Consider the following 19,946-nt stretch of genomic DNA (forward strand, 5'->3'; position numbering starts at 1 on the left):
ATGTCTAAAACACCAAAAGCAATGGCAACAAAAGCCAAAATTGACAAATGGGATCTCATTAAACTAAAGAGCTTCTGCACAGCAAAAGAAACTACCATCAGAGTGAACAGGCAACCTACAGAATGGGAGAAAATTTTTGCAACCTACTCATCTGACAAAGGGCTAATATCCAGAATCTACAATGAAATCAAACAAATTTACAAGAAAAAAACAAACAACCCCATCAAAAAGTGGGCAAAGGACATGAACAGACACTTCTCAAAAGAAGACATTTATGCAGCAAAAAAACACATGAAGAAATGCTCATCATCACTGGCCATCAGAGAAATGCAAATCAAAACCACAGTGAGATACCATCTCACACCAGTTAGAATGGCCATCATTAAAAAATCAGGAAACAACAGGTGCTGGAGAGGATGTGGAGAAATAGGAACACTTTTACACTGTTGGTGGGACTGTAAACTAGTTCAACCATTGTGGAAGTCAGTGTGGTGATTCCTCAGGGATCTAGAACTAGAAATACCATTTGACCCAGCCATCCCATTACTGGGTATATATCCAAAGGACTATAAATCATGCTGCTATAAAGACACATACAAACGTATGTTTATTGCGGCACTATTCACAATAGCAAAGAGTTGGAACCAACCCAAATGTCCAACAACGATAGACTGGATTAAGAAAATGTGGCACATATACACCATGGAATACTATGCAGCCATAAAAAATGATGAGTTCATGTCCTTTGTAGGCACATGGATGAAACTGGAAAACATCATTCTCAGTAAACTATCGCAAGGACAAAAAACCAAACACCGCATGTTCTCACTCATAGGTGGGAATTGAACAATGAGAACTCATGGACACAGGAAGGGGAACATCACACTCCGGGGACTGTTGTGGGGTGGGGGGAGGGGGGAGGGACAGCATTAGGAGATATACCTAATGCTGAATGACGAGTTAATGGGTGCAGGAAATCAACACGGCACACGGATACATATGTAACAAACCTGCACATTGTGCACATGTACCCTAAAACCTAAAGTATAATAATAAAAAAAAAATTAGAACAAAAATAAGAACCCAAAAACAATACAAAATGTGAAAGAAACTAAATAAAAATGTGTGAAAAATAGAATGTCAGCTGGATGAGGACAAAAATAAAATGACTGGAAAAATATTCCAAGTAAATACTGCAAAAAATAAAAATAAAAAACAAAAACAAACAAAAAAAACTCCTTATTAAAGGAGCTCTAGTACATTGTTCACAATAGTGAAACTGCAAGAATAAAATATTTGAAATTAATTCTAACTCAGAAAGGAGGGTGACAATTTTTGAGAAGATAGAAAAGATGCTCTCTTTATACAGAAAGATACATTCTGAAAAGGCAAGTATTGTTTAAATGACTCATAAGTTTTTTAAGAAGAAATAAAACACTTCCTCCATTCTCAATGTTTCTAACGTTCAAAATCACAGTATACTAAATAAATATGAGTTTTACTATTATATTATCTCCCTGCATTGATAACCAACAGTAAGAGAGTTTTTAGTGTTTTGACAAACATTTTTAAAGATGCTAAAACAATCATAATTTTTATTGAGTATTAAGATAGTATTATGTGGTTTCAGCTTGCATAGACCTTGTTACGTTCCCATGCTATCATTAAAAAAGTGAGGATTGCATGTTATACATATAACGCATTGACATTCTCATTATTTCAGGGAATTTTCTTAAGATAGGTACAGGTGTGGCTAACAGGAGGGAAGTAAAGCTGGCATCTTGAAGGAATCGTACATTATTACACTGGTTAGAGGAACACACAAAACATAGATTTAAGAGTGAATGTCCATATTCCACAAAACCTTTCTAATGTTTGACATTCTCTACTTTTCTAAGAGAACCTTGGCAAAAGTCTGATCATCTAAATAACAAAACTCACTCAAGAACTACACGTCTCTAAAACTTCATTCTCAATGCTTTCAAAATCATCAGTTGTACATCTGGTTTTAGATACACAGTTCTGCTGATCGGTATGATTGTCCAGACCATTTCTTCCACCAGGAAAGAAAATGTGGCATTACTAAACACCTTAACTAAGATTTTGAAAGATCAAACGTACATCTTTGTTATTGCTTTTCTTTCAGTTTTCAAAGAGTTCACATATTGACTAGAGGCAGATCCAAAGTGTGGTAGAGGCTGAAGCTTATACAATCGGTGAAGCCCTCCTTAAAAAGAATACAAAATTATAAAACAAGATTACGAACACAGCCTCGAAAGACATCCACTCAAATGAGGGCCCCTGAAGGTTCAGATTCATTATCTTCACAGAAAATCTGCACCTGAAAATATCAATCAATAAAATTTACAACCTAAAAGGCATAGTTTGTCAGTGAGATCCAGTAATGACACACAGGATCCAACAGCAGCACCACATTACAACTGGAAATTACAGGGTAACTCAAGCCCACCTTCTATAACACCAACCTAACCTAAGCAACTAAAATTCTAGAAAGTAAGAAATGGAAGTGGGTAAGGCAGATCAAAGATTGTCCAAGCACTGAGAAACCTGACTCCTTCATTTTTAATATATTTAATTTAAAAAGGAAATTTTTAATTGTCATTAAAATAATAAAATAAGTAAAAGGATCTCAGAATAAAATGGCAGACTCTTAATTCCATAATCTTATATCTAGACTAACACAGGAAACCTCAAAGCATACCTGCAAGCTGGCATTGAAAAGCCACTGTTACTGTCAAAGCTGAAATTTCAGCTCATGTGAGTTTTATAAAAATCTCTTGAAGGCATTACAATTAAATTAGAATTATTCAGCTAAAGAACATAAAGCCACTCCTCTCCCAAAAAAAATTAGCTTAATATTGTACATAATATTTTTATAGACAAGTGAACTTTTTAAATCAGTTTTTTACTAACTTTTATTTTTAATTAAAGAAACTTAATAAAGCAGAAACATTTTAAAATTCAAGATAAGGGCAATTAAACTAAGCAAATATTTGTAGTCTTAAAAGAAAGAAAGAAAAACCATTTCACACTGCTACTAAATGACAGGTGTCTATGGTTCAATAAACTGAAACATAATATTCACAATTGGTCAACAGCAAAACAAAATAAGAATTTATGATATAACAAGCAACTAGGATAAAAATTATCAAATATTAACTCTAATAAGATTTAAAAGTAAGTTACAACTCAAATTTTAAAAAGAAGCTCTTTGAGGGATTGGTTTAATAACACCAACTAAGAAAAAATGCAACACAGGTCTGATGCAGCTAAAATTCTGAAGAGAAGATAAAAACAAACAAGCAATTTTTAAATAAACTATAAAAATTTCATAATATCCCTCCCTTAGTCCTTCCAATGCTAAAATCACTTATCCTAGGAAAATAAAGGCACTTAAGAAAAATAATCCTATATTATTAAAATCCGAATACTTTTTTTTAGTCTTTCATTTCTTACATTGTTCCACTCGGATTTTTCATTTATTATACCACATATTTCCAGTGACAGAACATGTATTTGAAGGAGCAAAATGAAGCAGTTAAATAATAAGAGGTATTTCAAACCAGACCATAAAGAATGTCAAAAATGTACTATCTATCTATCCTCCCAAGGCAAGTGTTCTGGAGGTTAATTCAATCTCTGAAAGTATTTTCATCCAAAGTTGTACAAGCCATACTGATAAATCAATGATTCCCCATTCTCTATGGGCATGGCACATTTCTTTATTTGCTTGGCTTTGTCACATGTGAATGCTGAAATGTTTTATTACAGGTTCCCGAAGCCTGACTCAGGATGACTGAAGCTCAACGCAGTCTTTGAATGGTTAATGAAATTTGAGGGGTCACAAATTATAGAAACAGTAATCAACACGCTTTAGAAACCATATATAATAATTTTACATAGTTTTCATATCTTCTACTAAATATCCTCAAGGAATATGTAACGGAAATATTTTTAAAATTACAAAACTTCCACCTGCTCTCTTACATAGGATGCCAAGCTACTCCTTAGTAATTATAAATGAACTACTGCACTGTTACTTTATTGAAAAGAAAATAAAATTGAATTCACAGAAGCAATCTATCTCTGTTATAATATTGGGCAGTCATGGTATAACAGAGGATTTTTGCATTTGGAAGACCACTTACAAAGTGGATAATTTATGGACAAGTCGTATATCCTCTCTGACCCATAGTTTCATCATCAGTAAAATGATGACAATAATAATATAACACAAAGGGTGACAAAAGGATAATGCAAATAAAGTTACAAATTATAACGTGTTGCACAATGGCTCAAATATGACTGGAATGTACAGATGGGACTAGAAGGCCCCTTCCCCACCCCAGCCTCACTCCCTAGCTTCTCCAGGATTCTCCAGGAACCATGCTTTCCAAAAGGCAAGGTCACTGTGTCTTAAAGGGAGATGTGCATGGTTCTGTGAATCTTCTTTCTTCACAAGCCCATGAGGTTGAAGCAAACGCTCACTCAGAACCTGCTCCTGTATAATCTGGCCACTTTACTTGTCACACAACTGACTGGTTTCATCTTGGGAATAAGGGATGTTTTCTTCAGCCCTGGTCTAGGCCATACCCAGCTCGCCTAGGCATCTGGCAGTTATCGTTCATATGTATCTGACCTAGAAAACTTTGAGGAACAGGTGGTTTGGGCCTGTAGCAGGATTTATTTATTCTTGGATCCCTTGCTCTGCTCTCAAAATCTCACAAACAAGCCTCATTATAGTACCTAGCAGTAAGAATGGCTATAATGATTGACAGACTTCCAAAGGAGAAAAGAATCTTACAACTCTGAAGAAAACATAACCTAATCATGAGTTCCACCAACCTCTCTTACTCTGCTAAATGTGCAACAGTGTATCCAGACTAAAATGGAACAAACATTCAGTCACCATAATACAGGGTAATACTATCTGCAGGCTGTAGTTCACAGATTAGCAAATGCTTCATCAAAAAAAGAGCAACACAGATAGACTCAACGCAGTTGGTAAATGTGGTCTCCAGCTCAGAACTGGCCACAACCATAGAATCATAAAAGTTAATGGGAGGTGGACTGAAATCTGCAGTCAAAGGATCAAAAAAGAGAAAGCCTGACAGAGGGGAAGTTAAGGAGGAAAAATTAAAAACAAGAATACAGTTTTCGGCCAGGCACAGTGGCTCACGCCTGTAATCCCAGCACTTTGGGAGGCCGAGACGGGCAGATCACCTGAAGTCAGGAGTTCGAGACCAGCCTGGCCAGGTGAACCCCATCTACGCTAAAAACACAAAATTAGCCAGGTGTGGTGGCGGGTGCCTGTAACCCCATCGACTTCGGAGGCTGAGGCAAAAGAATCACTTGAACCCAGGAGGTGGAAGTTGCAGTGAGCCAAGATCATGCCTTTGTACTCCAGCCTGGGCAAAAAGAGCGAAAGTTTGTCTCAAAAAAAAAAAATACAGTTTTCAAAATCTGAAAGAGGTAATTTTGGAATAAATCAAAGACATTCTTTTATACAGAGGATCATAACCAAAAGGTTTCACAACCCATTGATTTATATGGCCTTCAAAAGATTTCACTGGAGTAAATAAATAGTTGATCCATGACATGTAATTAAGGAAAAACAGGGATAGCATTGTATATCTCTAATCTTTGGAGTCTGACATCACCGAGACACCTCTGCCCTTCAACACTTTTCATCAGTTTCACCGTGAGAAGCACAGCCCTCAGCCAAATGCAGCCAGACTGACTGGCATCCATCATATGTCACATGCTCTTGGGAGCTGCTGAGATAATCCTGTGTTCATAAAACTGCTGTGAAATCTGTCCAATAAAGTGTTTCTTAATATCTCTGACTCATTGTCTAACTTGATGGGGTTGGATAAGGGATTGTAAATGGCCTTTCAAAAAAATGCATTTGAGAGTTATCTATCTACGCCTCAATCCTCCCTACCTAAACTACCTGATTGTTATTCTCACCCCTCTATCCAAAACGAAATCAAAAAATGACAGCAGAATAGGCTTTTAAAAGTTTCAGGTGGCCGGGCGCAGTGGCTCACGCTTGTAATCCCAGCACTTTGGGAGGCCGAGGCGGGTGGATCACGAGGTCAGGAGATCGAGACCACGGTGAAACCCCGTCTCTACTAAAAATACAAAAAATTAGTCGGGTGTGGTGGTGGGCGCCTGTAGTCCCAGCTACTCGGAGAGGCTGAGGCAGGAGAATGGTGTGAACCCGGGAGGCGGAGCTTGCAGTGAGCCGAGATCGCGCCACTGCACTCCAGCCTGGGTGACAGACCGAGACTCCGTCTCAAAAAAAAAAAAAAAAAAAAGTTTCAGGTTAATTAGAAGTAAAATGCTAAAGTGGTTCCTACCTAATCTATGACAGTATATCCCAAATGTCAGAGCTTCTACAGATCATGAGATAAGATCATATGCTTTTAAATGTCATTCTCCCAAAGTCTATAATCTCTTTTAAACATGCAATACTTTTCATGTCCTCCAATAAACAGCAAAACAGTCCAAAGGTGTGGAAAATGCAGTGTCCACAGTAAAATGGACAACGTTTGAAATTCCTAAGGATCTGAAAGTGTCATAGTGTCATAATTTTAGCTAAAACAAAAATGAGACAATACCTAGCACACATCAGATATTTTCAAATAGGAATTTCAGTACCATTATGACATAGCAAAAATGTAGGAAAACCAGAATCCTCACTAATGGCTGCTGAAAATGGAAACGGAAGGCTACTCTGGGCAACAATCTTATAGCAGTTAATTTACAAACTCTGCATATATTCTATTATCCAGCAATCCCATTTCTGGGGATAGAGACAGAAAACTTCTCACACAGGGCCACAAGAAGTTGTGTAGGAAGATTCTTATTTCCAAGTTGTTTGAGGTAGCAAAGTGTCAAAGTTAGATTCCAGGACTACTAGAATGTATAAATAGAATGAAGGCTGTGAAGACACTAGAACATTAGACAACAATCAGACATGATGAATAGACCATCATATGGTGACACAAAGAAGTCTAAAAACATAATGGTGAATGAAAAGAGTAAGAAACCATAAATATTACAGTGTGGTAGGAATTAAATGGATCTTAAAAACCAAAATATGCAAAGCAATATCATTTCAAGAATACACATCTTTAATAAACAAGCAGAAGACAGATTAGAAAGACGTACAATAAACATACTCTAGAATTAATAACCATAAAAGGAAGAAGGGGGATGGGATGAAAGGGAAAAGAAATAAAAGGAAAAAAATGAAATAAAATAAAGAGAAACCTTGCTTAGAGAGAGCAAAATGATAATATTGTGACAAACTGAGGAATATGTTTAATTTGATTCTGTGTGTCTGGTCCAACGTGGGAGGGGTTGAGAAGGACAAAGAAGAAAAAAGATAAGAAAACAGAAGAAGGCTGGGCGCGGTGGCTCACGCTTGTAATCCCAGCACTTTGGGAGGCGGATCACGAGGTCAGGAGATCGAGACCACGGTGAAACCCCCTCTCTACTAAAAACACAAAAAATTAGCCGGGCGTGGCGGCGGGCGCCTGTAGTCCCAGCTACTTGGAGAGGCTGAGGCAGGAGAATGGCGTGAACCCGGGAGGCGGAGCTTGCAGTGAGCCGAGATTGCGCCACTGCACTCCAGCCTGGGCGACAGAGCGAGACTCCGTCTCAAAAAAAAAAAAAAAAAAAAAAATTGAGAACAGAAGGAAGAAATATTAGCCTCTTGATATTATAAAAACACAAATTAATGTGTTTTTATTTTACCATAAAACAATTCACTTTTGAACATTTAAAACTATGGCATGTAATCATTTACCTAGTTGCCACTTTAACCCTATAGACTTTAATTCATCTAATGCAAGTTGTATACAAAAATGATTCTTTTTTCTGAGATATATAGTGTCAAAGGTTGTATTTTCCCATATAAAATGAAGCTCACTGCTTTGTAGCTTCTTACTCTTTTATGTCTGTCTAAAAACTTATTATGATAAGCAAAATTTTTAAAATTATTTACAAGGATATTCTCAGTGTCAAATACTTATCTCCATATTCACTTATAAGTCAGTAATTCCACATACTATAATAACTTTTAGCCATCAACCCCGTGTTTCTAAATGTGCATCTAATTTTCTTCTTTTCTCTCTCTGTTATTTTGTGTCTCACATTTAAAGGCTGTTCTGGATTTATTCAAGAAATGGGGAAAAAGCTACATGTAAAAGAATTTGAGTCATGATGCAAACACTGTTTTATAAACTGCTTTGGGGGTGGTTTTGGGTTTGTTGTTTTATTTTGTTTTAGGCTTTTTTTAACTTCATAATATGTTGTTAGTTTTTTCCAGTGTCATTGTCCTTCCAGCATATACAACATATGATGTAGCTAAACTTCTACTACTGGATATTTTGATTACTTCCAGGTCTTCAGTCTTCTAAATAATGCTACAGCAAACATAAAATGGATATAGTTTAATTTTAAAAGAGAATAAGGAAGTTTAAAAGAAGAACACATTAAAATAAATCATGCTTCCAAGAAAAACTGACAAAGGTCAGATATTTGTTCATATATCAGATGCTAGTCTTCATTGTTCTGTAAGGACATTAAACTGGTTGCAATTTTTAGGTTAACAAAACACATCTGGCATTTTATGCAAGTAAGTAATAATTGTTTACATTAAGAACATGATCATTTGAAAACACTGTTTCTGATAAGTAAAGATAATTTGGGGGAAGACTCAAACACTTTTTTATACAGCTAAAAAGCATGGTATAATCCAAAACTCTCCCACCTCAAATGTCATAACACAGGATGAAATACAAGAAATAACAGTATGCTATACAGAGCATGTGAGACCTAGGTTACGGTTTATTGTAAAACAAGCCAATCTAATTCAATAAATACTGACATAAGACCTTGTCTTGTGTCCTGTTGTGCATACAAAAGTGAGCAAGATGGAGACCCTACTTTTAAGGCACTTGCAATCTGGTACTTGTGTTAGGAGAAGAAAAGCAGCTCTTTCATAGGTGCAAAGAGCTAATACAACATACTAGCACTTATTTTCTTAGTGAATCCTTTATAGGAAAAATTGTACTTGCCAAAGAAAATAGGCCAGGGATAGGGCAGATACGTCGGACACAAGAAGGGATGAGAGCCGGACTTAAAATAGATCCAGATATGAAGAGCAGTACTTCTCAAAAATGGCAACAAAAGCAATAAGAATAAAAACCCAAGGGATAAGGCGAATTAGTTTAAGGCCAAATGATGATGCCAACAGAAATATACACAAGAAACTATGAGGAGTCAGAGAAGGGAAAAACCTGTCTTACTTAGGGAAGCATAAATACCTTCAGGTAGATGAGATCTGAGATAAACTTGGCATGAAGACGGGATGCCAGCAGTCCAAGAATAAGAAATGGGAGTGTGAGTATATCGGTGTTCCCTGGAACTCTCTATGGACCTGTTCCACAGGATAAGGTCTACCATAAAACTCAGCTTTTTCTAACTTAAACTGCCTTCTGGGGGATAGGAGAGGAGCAATGCTTAATACGGCCCAAAGATATCAGTGCTAGCAAAGGGACCCTCTCAACCAGAAGCCACAGATTTTCATCACTCCCATTTACCAATTTCCATACCTGGGAATGAAGACTGAATATGAGAATGCCTTTAGTAGAGGCAAAAATGAGAATGGCTAGAGGAGCATAGACTAAGGAAGAGAATGTTTGAGCAGATTATTTCTCAAGCCTGGATAAGCACCAGAATTATCTAAGCTGTTGGTTAAAAATACTGACTCCCTGCTTGACCCACCCACTTCAGAATCACCTACTGATTCTAATTCAGTAGGTTTAAGCGGGGTAGGAATCTGTTTTGCAAAACCTATTTAAGTGATTGCTATGTGCAGTCAGGTTTAAACTCAATGGTATAATATAAAATATCTACCTTTCATGATGATGAAGGATATCTAGAGAGGGAAAGAGAGAGTCATCAACCAATCCCTTCTGTATACGGAGGATGACTCTCTCTCTCTCCCTTTCTCTCTCTGTATGTATGTATATATACAGATGTACATGTTCCTCTGATTATTCAGCACGTAGACTATTCTTGGCTCATGGTAGATGGTAGCTGATCAAAAAATATTTATTGAATGAATTGATTAATTCACAGATATATATACAGTTATATACATAGAGAGGGAGAGAGTCATACACAGGGGATTGGTTCCAGGATCTCTGCATTTATCAAAATCCATGCACACTCAAGTCCTGCAGTTAGCCCTGCTAAACCCACATATATAAAAAGTCAGCCCTCTGTACCCAAGGGTTTCACATCCCCTTGAATATCGTATTTTTGATCTGTATTTCTCTAATACTATATTTCTGATCACATTTGGTTAAAAAAATTAACCTATAAGTGACCCACACTTTTCAAACCAGTGTTGTTCCAGGGTCAACTGTATATGTATATAACTATTATATATATTATGTATATATATATATACATAATATATATAAAAATAATGCTTCTCAGCATCAATGGGTAGAAAAAATAAATCACTATTTCTCTGGGCAAGTCCCTTAACATAGCTCTACCTCAGCTTTCTCATCTGAAAAACAGAGGATTTGGCCTAGAAAAAAAAAAAAAATCAGATCCCTTGTAGTTCTAAAATAACTTGGTTCAGTGCTTAGTTAAATGAGAGCTTTAAAGAAAAATTAACTCATGGAAAAAACATCCCATCTGGCCTTACTGAAATATTGTGAAAAGTTTTAGGTTCTAAATTAGTTCCTTATATATAGTTTCCTTTTCTTTTTTCTGATCCCCTTTTTCTTAATATTCTCTTTAAGCTCACAGAAATGGCATATTTTTTAAAGAACCATTATAATAATATAAATGTCAGATTCTGTTGTACATGAGTCAAACAATGTACCATTACCAAGTACATGAGGCTTACACAGGACGTAAGAGCTTTATTTTATGTTCTTTACATTCTCATGGACCATGTTTAACTTGGCCAGGTGGTGTTTACTCTGTTTTATTCAAGACAATTTAGTTGTTCCAGAGGTGCTGTAGATCACATGCCACAAGTTGTTCCCTGATACAAGACGTTCCTCTGATTACTCAGCATCTAGACTACTCCTGGCTCATGGTAGGTGATCAAAAAATATTTATCGAATGAATTGATAAACTCACAGATATATAAAAATCTTTCTTTTGGCAAAAGTTCTCACCAATGGCTCTTAAGCTATATGTTTCCATTGATAATTTAGTCTCCCTAATATTCTAATATAATTTTTAACTCTATAGTTTGTATATGGGAGTCCAAGTGAGCTTAAGCCTTTTAATTACATTCAGATTTTTGTTAAATTTCTGAAAAGATTACTTAGCTATTGTTACCTACCTGCAAGTGCTGCTTTTCTGCATGACGTCAGCTCGATGATATCCAGAGAGTTTACAAAAACCGTCATTACTATAAACTACAGGCCAATCCACAATCTGGGCATTTCCCAGTAAGAAACTTGATTCTGAAGAAGAAAGGAGAAAAAAAGGAGGTTATTTAGCTTCATTCAACAATGCACTTATTTCAAGTAATCAAAAAGGCAAACTCATAAAGATGGACACATACAACTATGGTTTGTAATTGTACAAATAACATAACCTGTTCTTGAAATTGACATAACCAGCTTTGCATGATCATCATATGAGACCTGCAATAAATATCAAATTTATATACAAACTAAAAATTCCCTTTAAAAGAAACCAGTTTATAATATTTCTTTCCATTCAAGTAAACCCTAAGCTATGAAATCAAAGTGTAGTTAGTATTAAATAATGTTAATGACTATAAATTACACCTAAAAATTGGTTAATTTATTAAGATTAGGGCTATGGTCACTTCCCTACAAATTGAGAATATTGAAGTTGATAATAAAAGAAAATTGGATGACTCCCTTCAAAAATTATATTAATATATTGCTGACATGATGGAACAATTTTTTTGTCCATTAGACTGATCTTGAAAAGTCTAATTTAAAATAGAATTTAAAAGTCTTCCTTTAAATTAAAATTATTCAAAGATATTTTCAACCACATAATACAGATAGTTTAGAAACTATCAATATTCCAAATAAAAGAGATATCTTTGTTCTATTTTGCACAGAAAAGTAGGTTTGCTTTTGTATAAATTAATATAAAATGATTGAAAATCCAATCATATTAGGGAGTAACTTTAGCAGTTTTGTAAACCACATGTTATATGTCAACATTAAAATGAATTAAAATTAAAATAATATTAAAATATATAAATGAACACTTATTTTTAATATAAATAATTTAAAAGTAAAAATTTCTAAAGCAATAATATGCTTCAAAATTTTACCTAAGAAAATTTACTTTGAACTCATACTCAGGGTAGTATACTAAAAATATAACAATTTTTTAGAAGACTTTAAATCCTCATTCATAATTGGTCTTCATAAAAATAATAATACAATTTAACATTTATTAAGTAGCTGCTGTATAAAAGTCACTGCTCTGGGTCAAACAGTGGGATAAAATAAAGATCAGTAAAACACACCCTTTGCTCTCAGTAAGTGTATATGTTGAAAACAAATATGTAACAACAAAATACAACTGCCAGAATAGATACTAAATAAAGAAGCATGGGACAAAATATGAAAAACAAAATCTGTTTGAAGCCACTAGAAAACAACAGAAAGTAGGCAGAAACTGGAAAAGATAAACCCTTGAAAAAGAGAGGCTTTATTAGCTGAGATAGTCATTTAACTGTCTATTCCCCTGAGAGCACTTGCCAGTTTCAGAAGTTCATGGTGTGAAAGAGCTCAAGCAGAAGTGTCTTACAAGTCTAAGGAGTCAAAGGTCACAATTTGGGGCTGGCAGAGCAACTTGGAGTTGAGGAAATCCTTTAATTGATGGAGTTTGATAAACTTCTGCATAATATACCTCAAATCCTTCTTGTGGCCAAAACTGGGCAGGCATAGGGTGAGACAATAAGGAATCCAGCAGACAGCAATGGTAAAGGGCTAAAGAGATGGACGGAAATTTCACCAGCTCCCCAAAGCTAGAAGATGAATTTCAGAGTTCAAGTCCCATCAAGCTAGAGAAGCTTGAAAAACACCTCAAGCCTTCCATCTAAACACAGAAGGCCATGCATTAGGAGCAAGAAACAAGTCATAGGATGAATGGATGTGCCCTGGGACTAAAATTAAAAATGTAGAAAATAGACCAACACGAAAAATAATCTTAAAATCAAGTCTCATGATCAAGGTCATCCATCAGTAATTTAACTGCCTGATTTTAAAAAAAAGTGTAACTCTCCTCAGAGGAAAATAATGAAATCCCAAATTTCTACAATGTATTGATATAATGTCCCAGAAACAATCAAAAATTATTAGACAGGCAAGAAATGGAAAACTCTACAATTACTATGGAAAAAAGTAGGCAGTAGAAAGAGAAGTCACTAGGTAAACATAGAAATAATGCAATCTCTGAAATTAAAAATTTATTGGATTGGTTTAACAGCAGATTGGACGCTAAAAAAGAAAGAACAATTTGAAAACACATCAATACAAGCTATTGCAAACTGAAGTAAAACAGAAAAAGATTGAAGAGATGTTCTGTGGGACAATATCAAGCAATCTAAAATATATGTAGTTGAGTCTGAAAAAAAAACAAAAGAGGGCACACATGTTATTGGATGATATGATAGCTAAAATTTTTCCAAATAGAATGAAAACTAGTAACTCAGTAAACCACAAGAGAGATAAACATAAACAAGCTACAGTAGGAATACATTTCTTGGTCTTTTGTTCCACATTAAAAAGTGTTCTATTTTCTGCAAATTGATCTATAGATTCAACACAATGACAATGAAAATGACAACAGGCTTTTTTGAGGAAATTGAAAAATTATAAAAGTTTGTGAAAGTCTAAATTAAAGTGGTTAAAAATAAAATATGAAAAAGTAGAACAAAGTTAGAGAAACAAACAACTATAGTAATTAAGATGGTGTGGAAATGGAGTAAGGACAGACAAATAGACCAATAAAACAAAATGAGTTCAGAAACAGGCCCTCACATACAACGTCAACATACAACGTCACATACAACATCTTTTTTGCAAAGATGCCAAGCCAACTGAATAGGTAAAGTCTTTTTCAATGAATTTTATTGAAACAACTAGATATCCATATGAGCAAAAATTGAAACATGACCCCTACCTCATACACAAAAATAATTTGAAGTGGGTCATAGATGTAAATATAAAAGGGAAAATTATAAAATTTCTAGAAGAAAATATAGAAGGAAATCTTCGCAATCATGAGGAAGACAAAAATTTCTTATATAAGCCTCATATAACAATCACCATAAAAGAAATGTTGATAAATTAGGCATCATCAAAATTACTGTCAACTACTCATTCAAGGACATTCTCAAGAAAATGAAATGGAAACCCACAGCCTGGGAGAAAATACTTATGATACAGATATCTGAGAAAGAACTCTAATCCAGAAAATACAAAATATTCCTACAAAAGAACAAACAACCCAACTATCAAAATGAGCAAGTAACTTAAACAGACATTTCACATACAAAAAAGATAAACGACAGCCAATGAGCACAAGAATAAGATGTTTACAATAATCACGCATCAGGAAACATGAACTGAAAGCACAATGATACACTGCTGCTCAGTTACTAGAGTAGTTTTAAAGACTAACAATACAACACTGTTGATGAGAATCAAGAACAACTACTAGTGCTCTTTATAAAATGCTAGCAAGAATGTAAAATGGTATGATCACTTTGGAAAACAGTTTCTTGTAAAGTTAAATATGTATCTATGACCCAGAAATTTCACTTCTAGGTATTTATGCAAGTGAAATGAAAACATATGTTTACAAAAAGACTTGTAGGAAAATGTTCACATCAGATTTATTCATGGTAGCCAACAATTGGAAACAATGCAAATGTCTATTAAGAAGAGAATGGATTAGAAATTGTGCCATATTTACACAAGGAATACTACTCAGCTCTAAAATGGAACAAACTTCTGATACATGCAACAATATGACTCAAAAACATTATAAAAGAAACCAGCCACTAAAGTAGGTATACTGTTTGATTTCATTAATATGAAGCTTAAATATAGGGAAAACTAATATTATATGATGATAGGGACCAGAAAAATGATTTCCAAAGGGAACGGTGGAGGAAGTGACAGAAAAGAGAAGAAGAATTTTCTGGCAAATGTAATTGTTCTCTATCTTGATAGAAGTATACGTTACACAGGTGTATACAATTGTCAAAATTCACTGAACTGTGCAGTTAAGATCTGTGCATTTTGCTGCATAAAAAATTTTTAAAACACACAAAGAGGACAATGGATAATTCCATCTGACCAGAGAATCAGAAGTTTTAGGGAAACAATGGTACTTGAGCTTAACCTTAGTTATGAGGATGGTAATACTACATTTCTGTGGTACCTAGGTACCAACATACCAAAACTTAAGAGATCAAAATGAGCTAATTTCTGCAAAAGTACTTCAGAAAGTATAAATTCCTCTATAAATAAATGATGTTTTCTTTTATTTATAGTATCGACTACAAATATTTTTAATATGGCCATCAAAAATTGTTTTCTTTCTCCCCTTAGCCCAAGCCAGTTTACCCTCTCTAATCCATAAACTGTCCACTTCATGACTAGATAACTGTGGCAGGCCATAGAGCTACATGGTATCCCTGCCTTAACTCATCCCAATGTTCAGTCTGGTGTTTAGGCAAATGCTAAATTGTCTCCCTGAAACCCTTCCTGTATCCTATCATTCTTCATCCAGATCAACAACAACTGTTGATATAATCAAATCTCAAATCCTTTCCGAGGCTAACAAAGCCCTCTGAAATCCAGCCTCACCTTCCCTACCTATACAAACATGTTTCCCATTATTCCTAAAATCTATACTATTACAGTTAGGTCAGTCTCTTCATTATGTTCCAAAAATCTGCTCATTCATGCTGCCCACTATTCACTTGAAATACTTTTCCGACATCTCTTTGCCCATCAAAACATTTAAGAATCATCTCAACTCTACGTTTTCTATGCCACATTCACTGAATACCACTCAGCCTACATCTCCTCTGGCTGCCACCATATCTGTCTCCAAACATTCACAGGACAAACTTTCCATAGAAGTTGTCTATTCTCACTGGCTCCATCTCCTCAGCTCTTGTTCACTCAACTCTCTCCTATTTAGCTTCTTCCCTCACCACTCCACCAAGACAGCCAAGTCACCAATAACCTCTCCCTATCGCCAAGCCCACAGGATGCTTTTCACTCATTTCATAACAATTCAGAAGCATTGGTAACCATTCCCCTCTTAAAAGTCTCTCAATGCCTGGCTTTCACAGAACACCATTCACTTGTTTCTCTGAACATTCCTCTACATTTTTTAAAGGCTCACCATTCTTTACCAATAAGTAGACATTAGAGTGCCTAAGTCCTCTCATTTCTTTACTCTTACACGCTTACCTATGTCCACAGATTCAGTAACTCATGATTGTATATCTCCAAACCAAACCTCTTCTATAAACTCTCGATCTTGATATCCAAACTTAACCTCTCTTCTTAGCTATCTTAAATGTGCTTCAGTATAACATGATCATGACTTTTTGCTCCTTCAAATTAGGTGCTTTCCCACTGTTTCCTGTCTTAGAGAATGGGGCCACCATCCATACAATTTTATCAGCCAGTAATCTGGGAGCCATCCATCAATATTTATCCCATTACCCTCATATCTAATTAATTACCAATTGCATTACTTTTATCTCCTAAAACTCTTTCAAATCTCTCTAGTTCTCTTCATCTCCATGATCATCACCCAACTCCAACCTTCTATCATCTCTCCCCTAGACTACTCAGGTAACTGTCTGATTTACTCAGAACCTCTGTGGGATTCCTTCAGTGGATTTTTTTATACTGAAGCCAAACAAGTTTTTTTTTTAAACTAAAATTGTATTGTGTTTCCTCCCTCCTTTAACATCCTTCTTTTGGCTCTCATATGACCCAAATCCTTTCCATGGCCCACAATGACTTCAAAGTCTGCCTAGCCTTAGTTCTCATCACTCTGACCCTTGCCCACGATACTCACCTACAATAGCCTCATTGACTTTTCTTATATTCTTGTAAAAGCCAAGTTCTCTCGCACCATAACGACTTTTTACTTGCCATTATCTCTGCCTAAATACCATTCCTTTCCCTCTTCACCTTGGTGTCACCTTCATTTATTTAGATCTTAACTCAATTGACATGACCTCAGGGAATCTTTCCCTGACCCCTGATGAGGTTATATCCCTGTTATATAATTTTTTGACACGATGTACCTCTCCCTTACAGCCATTATCACAATTGCAGTTTTATACCTATTTGTGTCATGACTTAATTAATGTATATCTGGCCGGGCGCAGTGGCTCACACCTGTAATCCCAGCACTTTGGGAGGCAGAGGCAGGCAGATCATGAGGTCAGGAGATTGAGACCAGCCTGGCCAACATGGTGACACCCCATCTCTACCAAAAATATAAAATTAGCCGGGCATAATGGTGCATGCCTGTAGTCACAGCTACCCGGGAGGCTGAGGCAGGAGAATAGCTGGAACACGGGAGGCGGAGGTTACAGTGAGCCAAGATCATGCCACTGCAGTACAGCCTGGGCAACAGAGCAAGACTACATCTCAAAAAAAAAATCAATGTGTATCTGCCTGTTGGATTATAAGCTCTATAGGGATAAAGCCCATGTAGGTTTTTGCTCAATTTGATCTCTCATTGCCTAGCACAGTGCCTGACACATAGTAAATGCTAATTTAATGGTTGATTATATGAATAAGCAAATGAACTAATACATTTTTGCAGGGTTCTCTTTTTATATAATTGGTATTATAAAATTTATTAAATAATGTCTTTCTAAATATTCCATATAGGCTAACTTTGTCTTTTCATATAAATCACATATTCTTCAGGAATATAAATTATATGCCTACTCTGCATACAGGAATTTCAATATAATCATCCAGACAGAAAATCAATAATGAGACATTGGACTTGAACTACACTTTAAACCAAATGGACCTGACAGATATATATCTATATATATAAACATTCCACCCAAAGACAGTAAAATACATATTCTTCTCAAGTACAGAAAGTTGAAGTTCTCAACACAGAATATTCTGCAGGATAGATCAACTCTTGGCCACAAAGTAGATCTTAACAAATTTAAGAAAACTAAAATCATATAAAGTATCTTTTCTGACCACAATGTTATAAAGCTACAAATTAATAATATGAAGAATTTTAGAAAATTTACAAATATGTGGAAATTGAACAACATACTCCTAAGGAACCAATGGGTCAAGGAAGAAATTTGAAAGGGAAATTTAAAAATATCTTGAGACAGGCCAGGCATGGTGGCTCATGCCTATGATCTCAGCACTTTGGGAGGCTGAGCCAGGCAAATCACGAGGTCAGGCGTTCAAGACCAGCCTGTCCAATATGGTAAAACCCTGTCTCTACTAAAAAATACAAAAATTAGCTGGGCATGGTGGCACACGTCTGTAGTCACAGCTATTTGGGAGGCTGCGGCAGGAGAATCACTTGAACCCGGGAAGTAGAAGTTGCAGTGAACCGAGATCATGCCACTGCACTCCAGCCTGGGCAACAGAGTGAGACTCCATCTCAAACAAACAAACAAACAAACAAAAAAATATATATATACATATATCTTCAGAAAAATGAAAACAGAACCACAACATACCAAAACTTAAGGGATGCAAAAAAATAGTTTTTAGAGGGAAGTTTATAGCAACAAGTGCCTACATGAGAAAAGAAGACCCTAAAATAACCAAACTAATGTTACAGCTCAATGAACTAGAAAAAGAAGAACAAATTAAGCCCAAAGTTAGTAGAAGGAGGGAAATAATAAAGATTTGAGCAGAAATAAATGAAATAGAGACTAGAAAAACAATTTTAAAAGGTCAGTGAAACTACAAGTTGGTTTTTTGAAAAGATAAGCAAAATTGACAAACCTTTAGCTATACTAAGGAAAGAGAGAGAAGACTCAAAAAAAGTCAGAAATCAAAGAGGAGACAATACAACTGATACCACAGAAACACAAAGGATCATAAGATACTATTATGAATAATTAAAATCCAACAAACTGTCTAATCTTGAAGAAATAAATAAATTTCTAGACACATAGAGCCTACCAAGACTAAATCATGAAGAAAAAGAAAATCCGAATAGACCAATAACAAATAAGCAGATTAATCACTAAGAAAAATTCTCCCATCAAAGAAAAGCCCAGAACCTGATACTTTCACTGCTTACCAATTCAATCTTTCTCAAACTCTTCCAAAAAATTCAAAAGGAGAGAAAACTTTCAAACTCATTTTAGGAGGCCAGCATTACCCTGATACCAGACAAGGAAGCTACAAAAAGAGAAAATTATCCTCCAATATCCCTGAAGAACATAGATGCAAAAATCCTCAATAAAATATTTTCAAACCAAATTCAACAACACATAGAAGGATAATTCACCATGATCAAGTGGTATTTATTCCTGAGATGCAAGGATTGTTCAATATATGCAAATCAATAAATATGATAGACCACATTAACAGAATGAAGGACAAAAACTATAATATCGATTCAATAGATTTATAAAAGGCATTTGAAAAATTCAACATTGTTTCATGATTAAAAACTCTCAACATATTAGGTACAGAAGGAATGTACCTCAACATAATAAAGGCCATAACAAGTTCTAACATCATACTCAATGGTAAAAAGTTGAAAGTTTTTCCTCTAAAATCAGGAACAAGACAAGGATCCTTTTCTTACCACTTCTATTCAATTCCTAGCTGAAATCC

At 35.4% G+C, this 19,946-nt stretch overlaps 1 protein-coding gene across 1 annotated transcript in view; it reads right to left on the reverse strand.

The window, feature by feature from the left end:
• KCNH5 (potassium voltage-gated channel subfamily H member 5) overlaps positions 1-19,946 on the reverse strand; it is a 351,733-nt gene that overhangs the window by 310,919 nt on the left and 20,868 nt on the right. Inside the window, exon 2 of the mRNA XM_030811835.1 lies at positions 11,408-11,531. Within this exon, the coding sequence (XP_030667695.1) occupies positions 11,408-11,531 (124 nt within the window). The remainder of the gene's footprint in view (positions 1-11,407; positions 11,532-19,946) is intronic.

This window comes from Nomascus leucogenys, chromosome 1a (assembly GCF_006542625.1).
Source record: "Nomascus leucogenys isolate Asia chromosome 1a, Asia_NLE_v1, whole genome shotgun sequence".
NCBI classification, from domain to species: Eukaryota; Metazoa; Chordata; class Mammalia; order Primates; family Hylobatidae; genus Nomascus; species Nomascus leucogenys.